The sequence below is a fragment of the Carcharodon carcharias genome, chromosome 6 (genome assembly GCF_017639515.1).
Source record: "Carcharodon carcharias isolate sCarCar2 chromosome 6, sCarCar2.pri, whole genome shotgun sequence".
NCBI lineage: Eukaryota > Metazoa > Chordata > Chondrichthyes > Lamniformes > Lamnidae > Carcharodon > Carcharodon carcharias.
The window spans coordinates 194,334,882-194,355,355 of NC_054472.1; the positions used below are offsets into that span (position 1 = coordinate 194,334,882).

At 46.4% G+C, this 20,474-nt stretch overlaps 1 protein-coding gene across 3 annotated transcripts in view; it reads left to right on the top strand.

Moving 5' to 3' along the window:
• agap3 (ArfGAP with GTPase domain, ankyrin repeat and PH domain 3) overlaps positions 1–20,474 on the top strand; it is an 847,377-nt gene that overhangs the window by 547,362 nt on the left and 279,541 nt on the right. For all 3 annotated transcript variants that reach the window (XM_041189384.1, XM_041189385.1, XM_041189383.1), the window contains exon 10: positions 993–1,097. In XM_041189384.1, the coding sequence (XP_041045318.1) occupies positions 993–1,097 (105 nt within the window). The remainder of the gene's footprint in view (positions 1–992; positions 1,098–20,474) is intronic.

Below are 20,474 nucleotides of genomic sequence, written 5' to 3' on the forward strand. Positions count from 1 at the left end.
CAGACTGCTTCACCGCGATGCTGACTGCAGGACACTCTTCCCAGACTGCTTCACCGCGATGCTGACTGCAGGACGCTCTCCCAGACTGCTTCACTGTGATGCTGACTGCGGGACCCTCTTCCCAGACTGCTTCACCGCAATACTGACTGCAGGACATTCTTCCCAGACTGCTTCACCGCGATGCTGACTGTGGGACGCTCGTCCCAGACTGCTTCACCATGATGCTGACTGCAGGACGCTCTTCCCAGACTGCTTCACTGCGATCAGTATTAGAATATATTAAAAATTAGAAAATTGGCCTTATCAGCATCTTTTTTAGCCCTTGCCACTACCATTGACCCTCCTTTTGTCCTTTAGCTCATGACATTTTTTGTCAACTTCTCCTTTATCCCCACCTAACGCTGGCCTTCTATCCAGCTTCGTCTGCGCCATCCTCCTTAAACAGTATAAATTTCATCAAATCTCCAATTCTCTCCAGCTCTGAAGAAGGGTTATACGGACTCGAAACGTTAACTCTGTTTCTCTCTCCACAGATGCTGCCAGACCTCCTGAGTTTTTCCAGCATTTTCTGTTTTTGTTTTAGAAATTATTAGCATGTTTTGAAAGCTGCAAGGGCCATTCCACACCAAATTAAATAATTAACCTTAGCCAACCCTTCCACAGCCTTGTGGCCACCCCTTGCTATAATCCTGTCAGTCCCCCCATCAGTCACAAAAGTTTCAACCAAGTCACTTCAGCCCAATGAACTCATCCCTCTCAAATATTAAGTTTACCCTTTTCCTGTTGAAGTATGTGACATGCCGTTGGTGTATGTTGATGTAAATGTTCATCCGTTCTTTTTTATTACTCTGTATAATAATCAGGAACAATGAGGCTAACTCGAAGAGAGATTTCAGGTTATGTAAAAATAATGTGTATTTGTGAACTGTGTCCAGATGCTTTTCTGTGTTAGAAAAAGATGCAGTTTTTCTGATTCTGTGTTTGTTCTGTAGGGGATTCTCTTGAAGAGGAGTGGGAAATCACTCAACAAGGAATGGAAGAAGAAATATGTGACACTCTGTGATAATGGTGTCTTGACCTACCATCCCAGTTTACATGTAAGTGTTCAATCTCAGCTTATTAAATATTCAACCTCACTCTTAAAGTGACCATGAATGCACTGTGTAAAAACATCCCTAACTAAGTTAGAAATGAAGCTTAGTATTGGACTTCTCGATCTCTTGGCCACAGCTTTGAAACAGCTCTTATCAGCGTCAGTACTGACATCCCATGTGACTGTGATCATGGTAAATTTTTCTTACTCATCCTTCTTGATCTATCTGCAGCCTTTGACATGGTTGATCACAAAATCCTCCTCCACTGTCTCTCCATTTTTGTCCAGCTGGGTGGAACCTGGTTCAATTCTTATCTATCTAATTGTAGCTAGAGAACAGCTTGCAATGATTTCTCTTCCCTGCTACTTTTCTTCTGGTGTCTTCCAAGGATCTACCTTGGCACCTTCGTATTTCACATCAGCATGCTGACCCTCAGTGACATCATCCAAAAACACAGTGTAATTTCCCACATCTGCACTGACAATGCTCACCTCTACCTCGCCACCACTTCTCCCCTCCTGTCACAGTCTTTAAATTATCAGACTTTTTGTCCATCATCCATCTAAATGTCCTTTAGGGAAGGAAATCTGCCATCCTCATCTGGTCTGGCCTACATGTGACCCCAAACCCACAGCAATGTGTTAGCTTCTGAAATGCCTCCTGAAATGGCCTAGGAAGCCCCTCAGTTGTATCAAACTGCTACAAAGTCAGAGAAAAAGAAAGGAACCGGACAGACCACCCAGCATCGACCTCAGCACCAGAAGCGACAACAGCAATCTCAGCCCTGGCGACCCTGCAAAGTTCTCCATACAAACATCTGGGGGCTAGAACCAAAATTGGGAGAGCTGTCTGACAGACTAGTCAAGCAACAGCCTGAGATAGTCATCCTCAGGGAATCATACCTTACAGATAATGTCCCAGACACCACCATCACCATCCCTGGGTATGTCCTGTCCCACTGGCAAGACTGACTCAGCAGAGGTGGGGACACAGTGGGATACAGTCGGGAGGGAGTTGCCCTGGGAGTCCTCAACATCAACTCCGGACCCCATGAAGTCTCATGGCAACAGGTCAGACATGGGCAAGGAAACCTCCTGCTGATTATCATGTACTGACATACCACTCGCACCACCCCCAACCCAGCTGATGAACCAGTACTCTCCATGCATGTTGAACATCACCTGGAGGAAGCACTGAGGGTGGCAAGGGCGCAGAATGTACTCTGGGTGGGGAACTTCAATGTCCATCACCAAGAGTGACTCGGTAGCACCATCATAAGGTCAGAATTGGGGATGTTCACTGATGATTGCACAATGTTCAGCACCATTTGCGACTGCTCAGATACTGAAGCAGTCCATGTCCAAATGCAGCAAGACCTGGACAATATCCAGGCTTGGGCTGACAAGCGGCAAGTAACATTCGCACTACACAAGTGCCAGGCAATGACCATCTCCAACGAGAAAATCTAACCATTGCCCCCTGATGTTCAATGGCATTACCATCACTGAATCCCCCACTATCAACATCCTGGGGGTTACCATTGACCAGAAACTGACCTGGACTAGCCATATAAATACTGTGGCTACAAGAGCAGTCAGGGTGTGGGAATGGTGCAATGAGTAATCCATCACCTGACTCATTCACTCCCCCCACCACTGACGCACAGTAGCAGCAGTCTGTACCATCTACAAGATGCACTGCAGGAATTCACCAAGGCTCCTTCGACAGCTCCTTCCAAACCCACGACCACTTCTGTCTATAAGGACAAGGGCAGCAGGTAGATGGGAACACCACTACCTGGAAGTTCCCCTCCAAGCCTCTCACCATCCTGACTTGGAAATATATCACCGTTCCTTCACTGTCGCTGGGTCAAAATCCTGGAACTCCCTTCCTAACAGCACTGTGGGTGTACCTACACCACATGGACTGCAGCAGTTCAAGAAGGCAGCTCACCACCACCTTCTCAAGGGATGGGTAATAAATGCTGGTCCAGCCAGGGAAGCCCACATCCCATGAAAGAATAAAAAAAACAAGTGGCGATTAGAATTTAATACAGAGAAATGTGAGGTGATGCATTTTGACAGATGGTCTTGGGAGAGGCAATACAGAATTATTGACACTGTTCTAAATAGTGTGCAGGAACTGAGGGACCTGGGGGTTTATGTGCATTGATCTTTGAAGGTGACAGGACATATTGAGAGACTAGTGAACAAAGCATATGGGATTTTGGGCTTCAAATTTGATTGAACTTTTGGAGGAGGTGACCAGGTGTGTAGATGAGGGTAGCGCAGTTGATGTAGTTTATATGGATTTCAGCAAAGCCTTTGACAAGGTCCCACATGGGAGACTTATAAAGAAGGCAAATGCACATGGGATACAGGGTAATTTGAGAACGTGGATTCAAAATTGGCTTAGTTGTAGGAGGCAGAGGGTGATGACAGAAGGATGCTTTAGTGACTGGAAGCCAGTGTCCAGTGGCGTACCACAGGGATCTGTGCTGGGTCCCCTATTATTTGTCATTTATATAAATGACATAGATGACTATGTGGGGGGTAGGATTAGTAAGTTTGCGGATGACACAAAGATTGGCCAGGGGGTTAACAGTGAGGTTGAGTGTTTTGGGCTACAGGAAGATATAGACGTGATGGTCAAATGGGCAGATAAGTGGCAGATGGAATTTAACCCTGAAAAGTGTGAGGTGATACACTTTGGAAGGAGTAATTTGACAAGGAAGTATTCAATGAACGGTATGACACCAGGAAGAGAGGTTGGATAGACTTGGGTTGTTTTCGTTGGAGCAGAGAAGACTGAGGGGAGACCTGATCGAGGTGTACAAGATTATGAGGGGCATGGACAGGGTGGATAGGGAGCAGCTGTTCCCCTTAGTTGAAGGGTCAGTCACGAGGGGACATAAGTTCAAGGTGAGGGGCAGGAAGTTTAGGGGGGATGTGAGGGAAAACCTTTTTACCCAGAGAGTGGTGACGGTCTGGAATGCGCTGCCTGGGAGGGGGTGGAGGCAGGTTGCCTCACATCCTTTAAAAAGTACCTGGATGAGCACTTGGCACGTCATAACATTCAAGGCTATGGGCCAAGTGCTGGTAAATGGGATTAGGTAGGTAGGTCAGGTATTTCTCACATGTAGGTGCAGACTCGATGGGCCGAATGGCCTCTTCTGCACTGTGATTCTGTGATTCATAAATAGAGGCATTGAGTACAAAAGCAGGAAAGTTTTGCTGAACCTTTATAAAATTCTGATTAGGCCACAACTAGAGTATTGAGTCCAGCTCTGGTCACCATGCTTTAGGAACGATGTGAGGATCTTTGAGAGGGTGCAGAGGAGATTTACCAGAATGGCTCCAGTGATGATAAATTTTAGCTGCAAGGTTATTTTGGGGAAGCTGGGGTTGTTCTCCTTATAGGAAAAGAGATTGAAGGGAGATTTGACAAAGCCGTACAAGATTATGACAGGTTTAAATGAAATAGACGAAGAAAAGCTGTTCCCATTAGCTGATGACACAAGGAATAGGGGACACAAATTTAAGGTTCACAGAATCTCTACAATGCAGTGGGAGGCCATTCAGCTCATTGAGTCTGCACTGGCTCTCTTAAAGAATATTTTACTTAGTCCCACTTACCTGCCTTATCCCCATAACCTAGCACATTCTTTCTTTTCAGATAGCAATCCAATTCATTTTTGAATACCTCAATTGAACCTGCCACCACCACCCTCTCAGGAAGTTTGTTCCAGTCTCCAACCACATCACTTTTTGCTCCTTTTGCCAATTGTTTTGAATCTGTGTCCTCTAGTTCTTGGTGCTCTCTTGAGTGGGAACAGTTTCTCACTATTTACCCTGTCCATACTCCTCAGGATCTTGAATACCTCCATCAAGTCTCCTCTCAGCCTTCTTTTCTCCAAGGAAAACAGTCTTAACCTCTCCAATCTATCCTCATCGCTACAGTTCTTCATCCCTGGAATCATTCTTGTGAATTTCCTCTGAGTTCTCTCAAATGCCTTCATATCCTTCTTCAGGTATGGTGCCCAGAATTGGCCACAGTACTCCAGATGAGGCCTAACTAGTGCCTCATACAAGTTCAACATGACCTCCTTATTCTTGTGCTCAATGCCCCTATTAATAAAGCCTAAGATGCTATATGCTTTATTACCTGCTCTCTCAACATGCCCTGCCATCTTCAATGACCTATGTACGTATACACCGAGGTCCCTCTGTTCCTGCACCTCTTTTAGAGTTTCTCCCTTTATTTTATACTGTCTCTCCATTTTCTTCTTGCCAAAATGAATCACCTCACACTTCTCTGCATAGAGCTTCATCTGTCACTTGTCTGCCCAACTCACCAACATGTCTATGTCCTTTTGAATTCAAGGCTATCCTCGTTGCAGCTGACACTGTTGCAATCTTCATATCATCCACAGAATTTGAAATCATGCCCTGCACACCACAGCTTAGATCATTCATATATATCAGGAAGAGCAAAGGTTCCAAAACTGACCCGTGAGGAACTCCACTACAAATCTTCCTCCAACCTGAAAAACATCCATTAGCCACTACTCTCTGTTTCCTGTCACTCAGCCAATTTCTTATCCAAGTGCCTACTTTCCCTTTTATCCCATAAGCTAGAATTTTGCTCACTAGTCTGTTGTGTGACACTGTATCAAATGCCTTTTGAAAATCCAGATACACCACATCAACAGCATTGCCCTTATCAACCTTCTCTGTTACCTCCTCAAAGAACTCCAGCAAATTAGTTAAACAAGATTTTCCTTAATAGATCCATGCTAGCTTTCCTTAATTATCCTACACCTGTCTAAGTGACTATTGATTTTGTCCCGAACTATAGTTTCCAGAAGTTTCCCTACCACTGAAGTCAAACTGACTGATCTGCAGTTGCTGGGTTTATCCTTGCACCCGTTTTTGAACAAGGGTGTAGCATTCACAATTCTCTAGTCCTCTGGCACCACCCCTGTGCCTAAGGAAGGCTGGAAGATTATCACTAGTGCCTCTGGAATTTCCACTCTCACCTCCCTCAGTACTCTTGGATGCATCTAACCTGGTCCTGGTACTTTATCTATTTTAAGTGAAGATAGCCTTTCTAATATCACCTCCTCCTCAACTGTAAATTCTCTAGTGTGCCAGTTACTTCCTCCCACACCTCAACCCAGGTAGCATCTTCTTCCTTTGTAAAGACAGATGCAAAGTACTCATTAATACCTCTGTTATTTCTCCAGTCTCCACATGCAAGTTTCCCTTTTGTCCCTAATCAGCCCTATTCTTTCCTTTGCCACCCTTTTATTATTTACATGCTTATAAAAGACCCTGGGTTTCCCTTTTATGTTCGCTGCCAGTCTCTTTTCATGCTCTCTCCTTGCTTTTCTTATTCGTTTTCTCACTTCCCCTCTGGTCCTTCAATATTCAGCCCAATTCTCCTTTGTACTTGCTAGCTGACACCTGTTGTACGCACACTTCTTCCTTTTCATCTTCACCTCTATCTCTCCCATCATCCAGGGTGTTCTGGATTTATTTGTCCTACAAGGGAATATAACTTGACATTGCCTGCGGTGCTGTCTCTTTGAAGGTAGCCCATTGTTCAGCCACCGTCTTTTCTGACATTTGATTCCAATTCACATGACTCAGCTGTATTCTCACCCCATTGAAGTTGGCTTTCCCCCTATTAATTATCCCTGCTCTGGATTGTTCCCTATCCTTTTCCAAGGCCAACCTAAACCTTATGCTACAATGGTCACTGACCCTAGAGGCTCTCCCAATGTTATTTGATCCACATGGTCTAACTCATTCCCCAGAACCAGGTCCAACAGTGTCTGCCTCTCGTTGGACTGGAAACAAACTGCTGCAGAAAATGATCTTGAACTAATTCCAGGAACTCTCGCCCCTCTTGTTCCTTTGCACTATTCCTATTCCAGTTATATTTGGATAGTTGAAGTCTCCCATTATAATTACTCTATAATTCTTGCACCTCTCTGTTATTTCTTTGCAAATTTGTTTCTCTAAATCCCTTCCACTAGTTGGTGGTCTATATACTACACCGTTCAATGTTATTGCACCTGTTTCATTCCTTACCTCTAGCTAGAGAGATTTCATTCTTGACTCCTCTGGAACATCCTCTTTCTCCAGTACTGTAATACTACCTTTAATCAATACTGCCACTCCACCACCACCTCAGCCCCTGCCCCTCCACTCCCACCAACCCCTTTTCTTCCTTTCCTGTCCCTCCTCCACACCTGGGATATGAGGAGAACATTTTACACAGCGAGTGTTAATGACGCAGAACTTGCTGCCTATGAAGTTGGGGTAACGGAGACAATGAAGGATTTTGAAAGGAAATTGGCTGGGCATTTGATGGAAATAAACTTGCAGAACCACAGGGATAGAGCGGGAGTGAGGAGTGGGACTGGCTGGATTGCTCTCTACAGAGAGCCAGCAAGGACTCTATGGGCTGAATGGCCTCCTTCTGTGCCATAATGACTTCGATTCTTTGAGGGAGTTAATTATCCGAGGTCATTGCAATAGTTGGTGACGTAGGACTCACAGCAAAGAAAAATATTCGCATTATGGTTTAAAATAGAATTTACAAACCATTTATAAATTCCTGTCATATTAATGAGATGACTGCAATGAACAATTTTAGAAATGTGATAACTGCCCATTTGGCTTCATTGTAACACACTCACTCTGAATCAGTCAGCTGTGGGTTCAAGCTCCACTGCAGGACCAGTGGAGAGCTTTCCCCCAATTTCCATTGACTCCAGCTTTGCTAGGGCTCCTTGATGTCACACGTGGTCAAATATTGCCTTGATGTCAAGGGCAGTCACGCTCGTGGAACCCAAACTGAGTGTCAGTGAACAGTTTTTGTTATATTTGTTCATGAGATGTGGGCATCATTGGCTGGGCCAGCATTTATTGCCCATCCCTAATTGCCCTTGAGAAGGTGGTGGTGAGCTGCCTTCTTGAACCGCTGCAGTCCGTGTGAAGTCCATGTGTAGTCCAAGGCTCCTTTCACAGCACCTTCCAAACCCACAACTGCTACCACCTAGAAGGACAATGACAGCAGATACATGGGAACAGCACCGCCTGCAAGTTCCCCTCCAAGTAACTCACCATCCTGACTTGGAAAGATATCGTCGTTCCTTCACTGTCACTGGGTCAAAATCCTGGAACTCCCTCCCTAACAGCACTGTGGGTGTACCTACACCACATGGACTGCAGCGGTTCAAGAAGGCAGCTCACCACCACCTTCTCAAGGGCAATTAGGGATGGGCAATAAATGCTGGCCCAGCCAGCGAAGCCCACATCCCCTGAATGATGTGCTGTTAGGGAGGGTTATTGCTGTGTCCTGTGTCAGTGCTACTTGATGACACTTTACATCACTTTGCTGATGATTGAGAGTAGACTATAATGCAATATGGGGAGAAAGCGGTAGCAGGCTTATTGAGTTGGATGATCAGCCATGATCATAATGAATGGTGGAGCAGGCTCGAAGGGCCGAATGGCCGCCTCCTGCTATTTTCTAATTGTTTCTATATGTCTATAACTAGTGCGCTATTCTGCATTTCATCTGCTGCCCAGTTCAGTGTTACTCTGTGCTGTGTGTCGCTGAGCTCAGTGTTACTCTGTGCTGTGTGTCGCTGAGCTCAGTGTTACTCTGTGCTGTGTGTCGCTGAGCTCAGTGTTACTCTGTGCTGTGTGTCGCTGAGCTCAGTGTTACTCTGTGCTGTGTGTCGCTGAGCTCAGTGTTACTCTGTGCTGTGTGTCGCTGAGCTCAGTGTTACTCTGTGCTGTGTGTCACTGAGCTCAGTGTTACTCTGTGCTGTGTGTCACTGAGCTCAGTATTACTCTGTGGTATGTGTCACTGAGCTCAGTGTTACTCTGCTGTGTGTCACCGAGCTCAGTGTTACTCTGCTGTGTGTCACTGAGCTCAGTGTTACTCTGTGGTGTGTGTTGCTGAGCTCAGTGTTATTCTGCTGTGTCACCGAGCTCAGTGTTACTCTGCTGTGTGTTGCTGAGCTCAGTGTTACTCTGTGGTGTGTGTTGCTGAGCTCAGTGTTACTCTGTGGTGTGTGTTGCTGAGCTCAGTGTTACTCTGTGCTGTGTGTTGCTGAGCTCAGTGTTACTCTGTGGTGTGTGTTGCTGAGCTCAGTGTTACTCTGTGGTGTGTGTTGCTGAGCTCAGTGTTACTCTGTGGTGTGTGTTGCTGAGCTCAGTGTTACTCTGTGGTGTGTGTTGCTGAGCTCAGTGTTACTCTGTGCTGTGTGTTGCTGAGCTCAGTGTTACTCTGTGCTGTGTGTTGCTGAGCTCAGTGTTACTCTGTGGTGTGTGTTACTGAGCTCAGTGTTACTCTGTGGTGTGTGCTGCTGAGCTCAGTGTTGCTCTGTGCTGTGTGTTGCTGAGCTCAGTGTTACTCTGCTGTGTGTCACCGAGCTCAGTGTTACTCTGCTGTGTGTCACTGAGCTCAGTGTTACTCTGCTGTGTGTCACTGAGCTCAGTGTTACTCTGTGCTGTGTGTTGCTGAGCTCAGTGTTACTCTGTGCTGTGTGTTGCTGAGCTCAGTGTTACTCTGTGGTGTGTGTTGCTGAGCTCAGTGTTACTCTGTGCTGTGTGTTGCTGAGCTCAGTGTTACTCTGTGGTGTGTTGCTGAGCTCAGTGTTACTCTGTGGTGTGTGTTGCTGAGCTCAGTGTTACTCTGTGGTGTGTGTTGCTGAGCTCAGTGTTGCTCTGTGGTGTGTGTTGCTGAGCTCAGTGTTACTCTGCTGTGTGTCACAGAGCTCAGTGTTACTCTGCTGTGTGTCACCGAGCTCAGTGTTACTCTGCTGTGTGTCTCCGGGGTCAGTGTTACTCTGCTGTGTGTCACCGAGCTCAGTGTTACTCTGCTGTGTGTCACTGAGCTCAGTGTTACTCTGCTGTGTGTCACGGAGCTCAGTGTTTTTCTGCTGTGTGTCACCGAGCTCAGTGTTACTCTGCTGTGTGTCACTGAGCTCAGTGTTACTCTGCTGTGTGTCACTGAGCTCAGTGTTACTCTGTGGTGTGTGTTGCTGAGCTCAGTGTTACTCTGTGGTGTGTGTTGCTGAGCTCAGTGTTACTCTGTGCTGTGTGTTGCTGAGCTCAGTGTTACTCTGTGCTGTGTGTTGCTGAGCTCAGTGTTACTCTGTGGTGTGTGTTGCTGAGCTCAGTGTTACTCTGTGGTGTGTGTTGCTGAGCTCAGTGTTACTCTGTGGTGTGTGTTGCTGAGCTCAGTGTTGCTCTGTGGTGTGTGTTGCTGAGCTCAGTGTTACTCTGCTGTGTGTCACCGAGCTCAGTGTTACTCTGCTGTGTGTCACTGAGCTCAGTGTTACTCTGCTGTGTGTCACCGAGCTCAGTGTTACTCTGCTGTGTGTCTCCGGGGTCAGTGTTACTCTGCTGTGTGTCACCGAGCTCAGTGTTACTCTGCTGTGTGTCACCGAGCTCAGTGTTACTCTGCTGTGTGTCACCGAGCTCAGTGTTACTCTGCTGTGTGTCACCGAGCTCAGTGTTACTCTGCTGTGTGTCACGGAGCTCAGTGTTACTCTGCTGTGTGTGTTGCTGGGCTCAGTGTTACTCTGTGCTGTGTGTCACCGAGCTCAGTGTTACTCTGCTGTGTGTCACCGAGCTCAGTGTTACTCTGCTGTGTGTCACCGAGCTCAGTGTTACTCTGCTGTGTGTCACCGAGCTCAGTGTTACTCTGCTGTGTGTCACCGAGCTCAGTGTTACTCTGCTGTGTGTCACTGAGCTCAGTGTTACTCTGCTGTGTGTCACCGAGCTCAGTGTTACTCTGCTGTGTGTGCTGCTGGGCTCAGTGTTACTCTGCTGTGTGTGTTGCTGGGCTCAGTGTTACTCTGTGGTGTGTGTTACTCAGTTTGTGCCAGCAGTGTGTGTCATGTGCTACTTTACCCCTATGGATCTCTGTGCTATTTTCCCAGCTGTGTGATGTTCTACATGTAATGAGCTGTTCAGTTATCCTTGCCTTGTATCTATCTGCAATGTTTTGTGTCTCGCATGTTGCACACTGTGCTGCCCCGGGATACTCTGTGTTAGTTGCTGTTCAGCCCGTGAGGTCCTGTCATTTGGATGCTCCTGGCCTGCTATTGAAGTTTGAGTACTTGCCTGCTGTAAGTGCTCTATCTCCATACAACTGCATCATTTTCATGTATCTAAATGTGCTGCTGAGGTTATAAAAACAGCATTAAATCCTCATGGTCATTAGCAATGGTTCTACAGAAATGGAAATTAATAGACAATAAATTATTATTTTATATTTTATTGCATGGATGATGAGCTTCCTAATACTTTTTGAATTACTTAAAGCGAATGATTTATTGCTGTGTTCTGGCCACTCAAAGTCAAGTCGATCTGAAGAATCCTTCAGATGAGGAGTGAGATATTTTATTGTGAAGTGTTACAAATGTTGAGCCAGTGAACTGTTGCAGTGGCTTATGGAGCAGAGGGACATCATCACACGAGCTCAGTGATGCTCATGGTCACTGTTCCTGATCACTGTCCAATGACTCTCGGATTAGAGAGAGGTGGGAAATCAGCCAGGGTTCCTGCCCCTGGTTAATGTCCAGTGACCCCTGAGTTAGAGGGAGAGGAATTTTTGTTCTATTATCTTTCAAGGGGTGTGAGCATAGACCAGCATTTACTGCCCATCTTTAAATGCCTTGAGAAGGTGGTGGTGAGCTGCCTTCTTGAACTGCTGCAGTCTCTGCGGTGCAGATACACCCACAGTGCTGTTAGGGAGAGTGTTCCAGGAATTTGACCCAGCGACAATGAAGGAACAGCGATATGTTTCCAAGTCAGGATGATGTGTGACTTGGAAGGGAACTTCCAGGTGGTGCTGCCTTTGCCCTTCTAAGTGGTAGAGTTCATGTGTTTGAATGGCACTGTTGAAGGAGTCTTGGTGAGTTGCTACAGTGTGTGATGGCCCAGTGGATGGTAAATACTGAGCTGCTCAAATCCCAGAGGGAAACTTGAAACAGCTTCCACAACTGTTTTGCAATTTGTATTTTATTCTGAGACGTGTGCCTTGAATTCAGTAGTAATAAGCTACTGAGTCTGAGAGGTTTTTTACAAAACTAACTTAAACATTTATTAATTGTAGTAAAGATTTTAAGCACATTCATAGGCCTACAAATTACTACTCTAATAATTCAACTCCCCCAGTTAATCTGACTCCCAGTTATACCTCCATTAATGCAACAGCAAAAACAAATAAATTTCAACAGACCCAGGCAAAGCCACACAATAACCTGGACAGTGATATTCATAGTGAGCTTTCTTAGCTTTGCTTACTGTAGACAGCAACTTGGTGCAAATAGGCTGGAGGCTTTTCACACTTGTTAGATCTTAGAGTTCTTTCTCCGCTTATACAAAATCTCATCTCCTTTATATGTGTTTCTACCTTTTTAATGTAAATTCCATTGTTCCAATATGTCCATGCAGCTTCACTTTTTCCATAATATAAATCTTCCATAGTACTGATCATCAGCAACCTTTGGCAAAAATAAACATACTGTTTGACTTAGCTTCACATTGCTAGGTGTAACATCCCAACATCTCTTTGAAATTCAGACTACTCTGTTTTATCCATAAATGCAAATGTTCCCTCACCCCTCACATTCTTAAACCTTTGCCATGTTTACGTATTTAGCATTTCAAACCTAGCTTACCCTTTTCACTCAAAAGCACCAGACTAGCTGTTTCTAACTCAATTAAATCCATCACACACACAAATCCACCCGGAGAAACTAATCCAAACCCCACTATTAACCTACCTTTACAATAAATCACAGCATTATTATGAAAATTATTATATTTTCATGACATGTGCATCTTGTAGATAGTACAGACTACTGCTACAGTGTGTCGGCGATAGAGGGAGTGGATGTTGGATGCGGTGGATGTGGTGCCAGTCAAGTGGGTTGCTTTGTACTGGATGGTTCGAGCTTCTTGAATGTTGATGGAGCTGCACTCGTCCAGGCAAGTGGGGAGCTGAGATGATTGACCTCCGGCAACCACAGCCATCTTCGTGCTAGGCTGACTCCAAGAGGAGAGTTTTCCCTGATTCCCTTTGACTTCAGTTTTGTTAGGACTCCTTGATGCCACACTTGGTAAATTGTGGCCTTAATGTCAAGGGCAGTCACTCTCACCATATCTCAGTCACGGTCCCTGTTCTTGATCACTGTCCAGTGACCCCTGGTTTAGAGAGAGGGGAAACAAGCCAAGGTTCCTGCTCCTGTTCACTGTTCAGTGACTCCTGGGTTTGAGAGAGAGGGGAAATCAGCCAGGGCTCCTGTTTGTGATGAGGTGCATTAAATTCATTTGGATACATTTATCCAATGAATAATGGCATATTGTTGCTGGTTAGGTTTTTACTGGTAGAAGTAATTTAACAATGGGAACAAATCCACTCTATTTCTGATTTTGTTTAACAGTCTCGAACTTTCTCTCTCACTAATTTCATCTTTCACTCACTCACTCACTGATATTCTCAGTCACTCACTCATAGATATTCTTAGAGTCATTCACTTGCTCACTCATATATACATTCAGTCACTCACTCACTGATATTCTCGGTCCCTCGCTCACTGATATTCTCAGTTACTCACTCACTCACTCACATATATGCTCAGTCACTCACTCAGATATTCTCATTCAGTCACTCAGATATTCTCAGTCACTCACTTGGAGATATTCTTATTCATTCACTCACTGATATTCTCACTCAGAGATATTCTCAGTCACTTACTCATTCGCTCACAGATACTGTCACTCGCTCTTTCAGAGATATTCCCAGTCACTCACTCACTCGAACACATGGCATTTCACTCACTCATTGATTGACCTTTCATCCTTAAACTTGTGAACTTGGCACATTGCACAGTTGTGTTCAGTTTTAATGACACCATGTAAACCCAAACAGATGGTATTACCATGGGATCCCCTCTAGGCTCAGCTCTAACTAACATCTTTGTTGGCTTCTGTAAGAAACGTGCGAACAAAGGGATGATACCCAACCTCCTACCCCTTGCATATTTCCAATATGTGGATGATTCATTTGCGATACTTAAATCCGCAGCTGCATGTTATAATTTCCTTACATGTCTTAATGGGCTCCATCCTGTGCTCAAATTCAGCTTTGAAATTGAGCAGTCACATGAACTCCCTTTCCTTGACGTACTAATTGAGAAGTCTGCCAGAGGATTCTCTACCATGGTCTACCGCAAGCCTGCCTTCACTGGTCAATATACACATTGGGATTCCTACAGTTCCACACGCTATAAGATTGGTTTTATCGGCAACCTCGTAATTAGGGCCTGAGGCGTTTGCTCTCTGTGCAAGCTTGATGCTGAAATAGGGGCATCAAAGGCATCCTATGGAATAATGGCTACACTGATCAGATGATTTCGCGCTGTATATCACACAAACTCACAAACTAAGGCCATCACTCTCAGCCCTGTAAAGTGCCCAGTCTATTTCACATTACCCTGGAAGGGCAAGGTATCTCAAACATTTGAGCAACAGGTGAAGCTAGCTGTTTCACGCTGCTACTGTGCTGTAGCAGCTAACAGGAAGCTGCTGTCAAGCCAAAAAGATGTTCTGCCTATCACACAAATGAGTAATGCGATATATGAATTTCAGTGTCGGTGTGACGCTAGATATGTAGGCCGTACATTCCAACGACTGGTGGATCGTATCAAACAGCATGTCCCAGCCGCTGCTCACAACAAGCAAGGTACAGACCATACCCAACCAGCTCGTGCTTACAAAACTTAAAACACAGTGTCCAACATTAGATGTGAACGATTGGACAGCATTTGCTAAATAATCCTCAATGTGCTAAAAATTATGCTGACAACCAGTTTAAGATTGTCAGTCGGACTCACAATGTGCTGCATTTGCCTGTACTGGAAGCTCCATATATTAACACACAGGGTCCTGTTCCTTGCAGACAGAAAGAACATGTACACACATTGCACCTGTTTCAGCTAAACAAAATAAGTAACAGTCATTTGCTGACTCTTTCCTCAGGGAAATGCCTTGACCAATGAAGGTCAAGCTGCCTGGTTTAAATTTCGAACAATGCTTTGCAGTTAACCATCAGTCACCTTCAGTGATGCATTTTCCATGGCAACACCACTTTCCAACCAATCCACTATCTCTTCACATACAGTATAAATTGTTGTTTTCCCCCTTCTGTTGGTATTCTTGTGAGTGCGAGACAAAAAGCTCAGACATGTCTCTTTTTTCAGCAATACTCAAATCTCACAACTAATAGCCACAGAAGAGGCGACACTGGAGATCAGTGTTGCTTTGATGTCCCTGGCTGTTGGACAGAGAGTTGGGATAAGGGGCAGAATTTTCAGGATGGCAGCCTGTAACTAGTGGAGTGCCACAGGGATCAGTGCTGGGGCCTCAATTATTTACAATCTATATTAATGACTTGGATGAGGGAAGTGAATGTACTATCGTCAAGTTTGCGGATGATACAAAAATAGGTGGGAAGGCAAGTGGTGAGGGTGACACAAGGAGTCTACAGAGGGATATAGACAGGTTAAGTGAGTAGGCAAAAACTTGGCAGATGGAATATAATGTGAGAAAATGTGAGGTTATGTAATTTGGCAGGAAGAATAGAGGAGCTGAATATTATTTAAATGGAGAAAGACTGCAGAAAGCTGCAGCACAGAGGGATTTGGGGGTCCTCATCACAAAAAGCTAGCATACAAGTTCAGCAGGTAATAGGGAAGGCAAATGGAGGGAATGGAGTATAAAAATAGGGAAGTCTTGCTAAAACTAAACAAGGCGCTAGTTAGGCCACACCTAGAATACTGTGAACAGTTTTGGTCCCCTTATCTAAGGAAAGATATACTGGCATTGAAGACAGTACAGAGAAGGTTCACCAGGTTGATCCCGGGTATGGAGGGATTTTCTTATGAGGAGAGGTTGAGTAGGTTGGGCCTGTACTCATTGGAGTTTAGAAGACTGAGAGGCAACCTTATTGGAAGATATAAGATTCTTAGGGGGCTTGACAGGGTAGCTGCTGAGAGTTTGTTTCCCCTTGTGGGAAGGTCTAGGACCAGAGGGTATAATCTCACAGTAAGGGGTCACCTATTTAAGACAAGAGATGAGGAGGAATTTTTTCTCTCAGAGGGTAGTGAATCTGTGGAATTCTTTACCGCAGAGGCCTGTAGAGGCTGGGTTGTTAAGTACGTTCAAGGCTGAGATAGACAGATTTTTAATCAGTAAGAGAATCAAGGATTATGGGGAAAAGTCAGGAAAGTGGAGTTGAGGATTATCAGATCAGCCATGATCTCATTGAATGGTGGAGGAGACTTGATGGGCTGAATGGCCTACTTCTACTCCTAAGTCTTATGGTCTTATGGCAGGGGAGTGGGACTAGGTAGAATGCCCTTTCAGTGAGCCAGTGTGGATTTTTTGGGCTAAATGGCGTCCTTCTGCACTGTGACGATTCTGTGATGTGTGCACTTGACAATGTTCTGCATCTGTGGTGAGCCAGCCAGGGCCGTAAACCCAAGCATTCACACTCATATTAACATTCACACAGTCACACACACACTCTCACACATACACACTCGCACAGACACACACTTTCGCACAGACACTCACTCACTCACAAACACAGAAACGCACACACTCACACACACAAACACAGAAACACACACACTCACTCAGACACAGACACACACATGCTGACTCTCACACATACTCACACACAAACTCACTTGCACCCTCTCTCACACACGCTCACTCACACACTCACACTTACGCACACATATGCACTCCCATACAGTCCCTCACACACACACTCACATACCTTCTCTCACACATGCACTCACACATTCACACACACACTTACTCACCCGCACACACTCACACATACAATCACACTCACTCCGGCCTTACCTGTGATGCCCAAATCCCATGATAGAATAAATGAACTTCACTCATACTCACTCACACACACACATTCACGTATACTCTCATGTGCACTCACACTCACTCACACTAACTTCGACCTTGTCAGTGCCGTCCACATCCCATGAAAGAAAAAACCTCACTCTCACACACACACACACACACACACACACACACACACACACACACACACTCTCTCACACACACACACACACACACACACACACACACACACACACACACACACACACACATACTTGCACACTGACTCACGCACGCTTGCGCACGTACACGTGTGTCTCTCACACTCATTCTCTCATGTCTCTTTGACTACTCATTTTCTACCTGACATGCCTCTCGGTCCTCATGCTGTCGTATGCACTCTCACCAGGCCACACCATTACGTTTTTTTTTATCAAAACTGCCTCCCTAACCCAGTTAGTGAGAGGGGAATATTCCTGAAACGTAAGATTGTTGCGTGTTCTAATCAGGAGTAGTTTGGAATAAGAGACTGTGTTTTTAGTGAGATTGTTGACGCGGGGCCGATGGAGGCTGAATTGCTCTCCGACAGCCGAGTAATTCACACGTTCACCTTCTGTTAATTCCTATCTGCAACATCAATTAAATTGTTTGTAGAAACTAATTGAATGTGGCTTAATCACACATCTTAATAGCTTTACACGGTTTGAACTTCCTGTTAATTCGAGTAATAAAATAAAATGAGTGCGCTGGCTGTGTAATTAGCGAGGTGGCTTGTGAAGAAATTAGTGCTTTATGGCTTGTAATAAAGAGAGTGCTGCCGCCTAATTCTGACGGACTCTCGCTGCAATCTGCTGATTCTGAATTTTTCCTTTTAATTTGCACTTCGCTCCTGAGTGTTAATTGTGTTTTAAAGAGGCAGGCACGCTCTTGGTTTCTCAGTCCCCACCAATGAATTCACCGGCCCCTCCACCCAACCCGATTTTCCCCTTCCTCTCTTGAAGTCGCAGACTCCCGCTCATGTTTAGAAACCTAGGCTGTGAATGTTCTCATACCCCTCCCCGGGTGTCTTGTAACTTTCGTATTTACCTCTGAGAAAGATCACAGGTGCACCAAAATGGGACTTGAAAGTCATAAACCACACTGATACTCCAACGCAGCACTAAGGGAGTGCTGCACTGTCGGAGGGTCAGTACTGAGGGAGTGCTGCACTATCTGAGGGTCAGTACTGAGGGAGTGCGGCACTGTCAGAGGGTCAGTACTGAGGGAGTGCGGCACTGTCAGAGGGTCAGTACTGAGGGAGCGCTGCACTGTCGGAGGGTCAGTACTGAGGGAGTGCTGCATTGTCAGAAGGGCAGTAGTGAGGGATTGCTGAACTGTCGGAGAATCAGTATTGAGGGAGTGCTGCACTGTCGGAGGGTCAGTATTGAGGGAGTGCTGCACTGTGGGAGTGTCAGTACTGAGGGAGCGCTGCACTGTCGGATGGTCAGTACTGAGGGAGTGCTGCATTGTCAGAGGGTCAGTACTGAGGGAGTGCTGCACTGTCGGAGGGTCAGTACTGAGGGAGCGCTGCACTGTCAGAGTGTCAGTATTGAGGGAGTGCTGCACTGTCGGAGGGTCAGTACTGAGGGAGTGCCGCACTGTCAGAGGGTCAGTACTGAGGGAGTGCTGCACTGTCAGAGGGTCAGTACTGAGGGAGTGTTGCACTGTCAGAGGGTCAGTATTGAGGGAGTGCTGCATTGTCAGAGGGGCAGTACTGAGGGATTGCTGAACTGTCAGAGGATCAGTATTGAGGGAGTGCTGCACTGTCAGAAAGGCAGTACTGAACGAGTGGTGCATTGTTGGAGGGTCAGTACTAAGGGAACACTGCACTGTCAGAGGGTCAGTACTGAAGGACAACTTCACTGTTATGGAGTCAGTACTGAGGAAGCGCTGCACTCTTCGAGGGTCAGTGGTGATGGAGTGTTGGTACCGAGGGAGTGCTGCACTGTCAGAGAATCAGTATGGAGGAAGCACTGCACTGTTGGTGGGTCAGCACTGAGGGAGTGCTGCAGTGTCAGAGAGGCAGTTCCAAAGGAGGGTCAGTAGTGTTGCAGTGTCAGTACTGAGGGAGTGCTGCACTGTCAGAGGGGCAATACTGAGGGGTGCTGCACTGTCGGAGGGTCATTACTGAGGGAACAGTACACTGTGGAGGGTCAGTAATGAGGGAGTGCTGCACTGTCAGAGAGTCAGTATTGAGGGAATGCTGCACTGTTGGAGGGTCAGTACTGAGGGAGCGGTGCACTGTCAGAGGGTCAGTACTGAGGGGGTGCTGCACTGTCAGAGGGTCAGTACTGAGGGAGTGCTGCACTGTCAGAGGGTCAGTACTGAGGGAGTGCTGCACTGTCAGAAGGTCAGTACTGAGGGATTGCCGCACTGTCAGAAGGTCAGTACTGAGGGAGTGCTGCACTGTCAGAGGGTCAGTACTGAGGGAGTGCTGCACTGTCAGAGGGTCAGTACTGAGGGAGTGCTGCACTGTCAGAGGGTCAGTACTGAGGGAGTGCAGCACTGTCAGAGAGTCAGTACTGAGGGGGTGCTGCATTGTCAGAGGGTCAGTACTGAGGGAGTGCTGCACTGTCGGAGGGTCAGTACTGAGGGAGCGCTGCACTGTCAGAGTGTCAGTATTGAGGGAGTGCTGCACTGTCGGAGGGTCAGTACTGAGGGAGTGCCGCACTGTCAGAGGGTCAGTACTGAGGGAGTGCTGCACTGTCAGAGGGTCAGTACTGAGGGAGTGTTGCACTGTCAGAGGGTCAGTATTGAGGGAGTGCTGCATTGTCAGAGGGGCAGTACTGAGGGATTGCTGAACTGTCAGAGGATCAGTATTGAGGGAGTGCTGCACTGTCAGAAAGGCAGTACTGAACGAGTGGTGCATTGTTGGAGGGTCAGTACTAAGGGAACACTGCACTGTCAGAGGGTCAGTACTGAAGGACAACTTCACTGTTATGGAGTCAGTACTGAGGAAGCGCTGCACTCTTCGAGGGTCAGTGGTGATGGAGTGTTGGTACCGAGGGAGTGCTGCACTGTCAGAGAATCAGTATGGAGGAAGCACTGCACTGTTGGTGGGTCAGCACTGAGGGAGTGCTGCAGTGTCAGAGAGGCAGTTCCAAAGGAGGGTCAGTAGTGTTGCAGTGTCAGTACTGAGGGAGTGCTGCACTGTCAGAGGGGCAATACTGAGGGGTGCTGCACTGTCGGAGGGTCATTACTGAGGGAACAGTACACTGTGGAGGGTCAGTAATGAGGGAGTGCTGCACTGTCAGAGAGTCAGTATTGAGGGAATGCTGCACTGTTGGAGGGTCAGTACTGAGGGAGCGGTGCACTGTCAGAGGGTCAGTACTGAGGGGGTGCTGCACTGTCAGAGGGTCAGTACTGAGGGAGTGCTGCA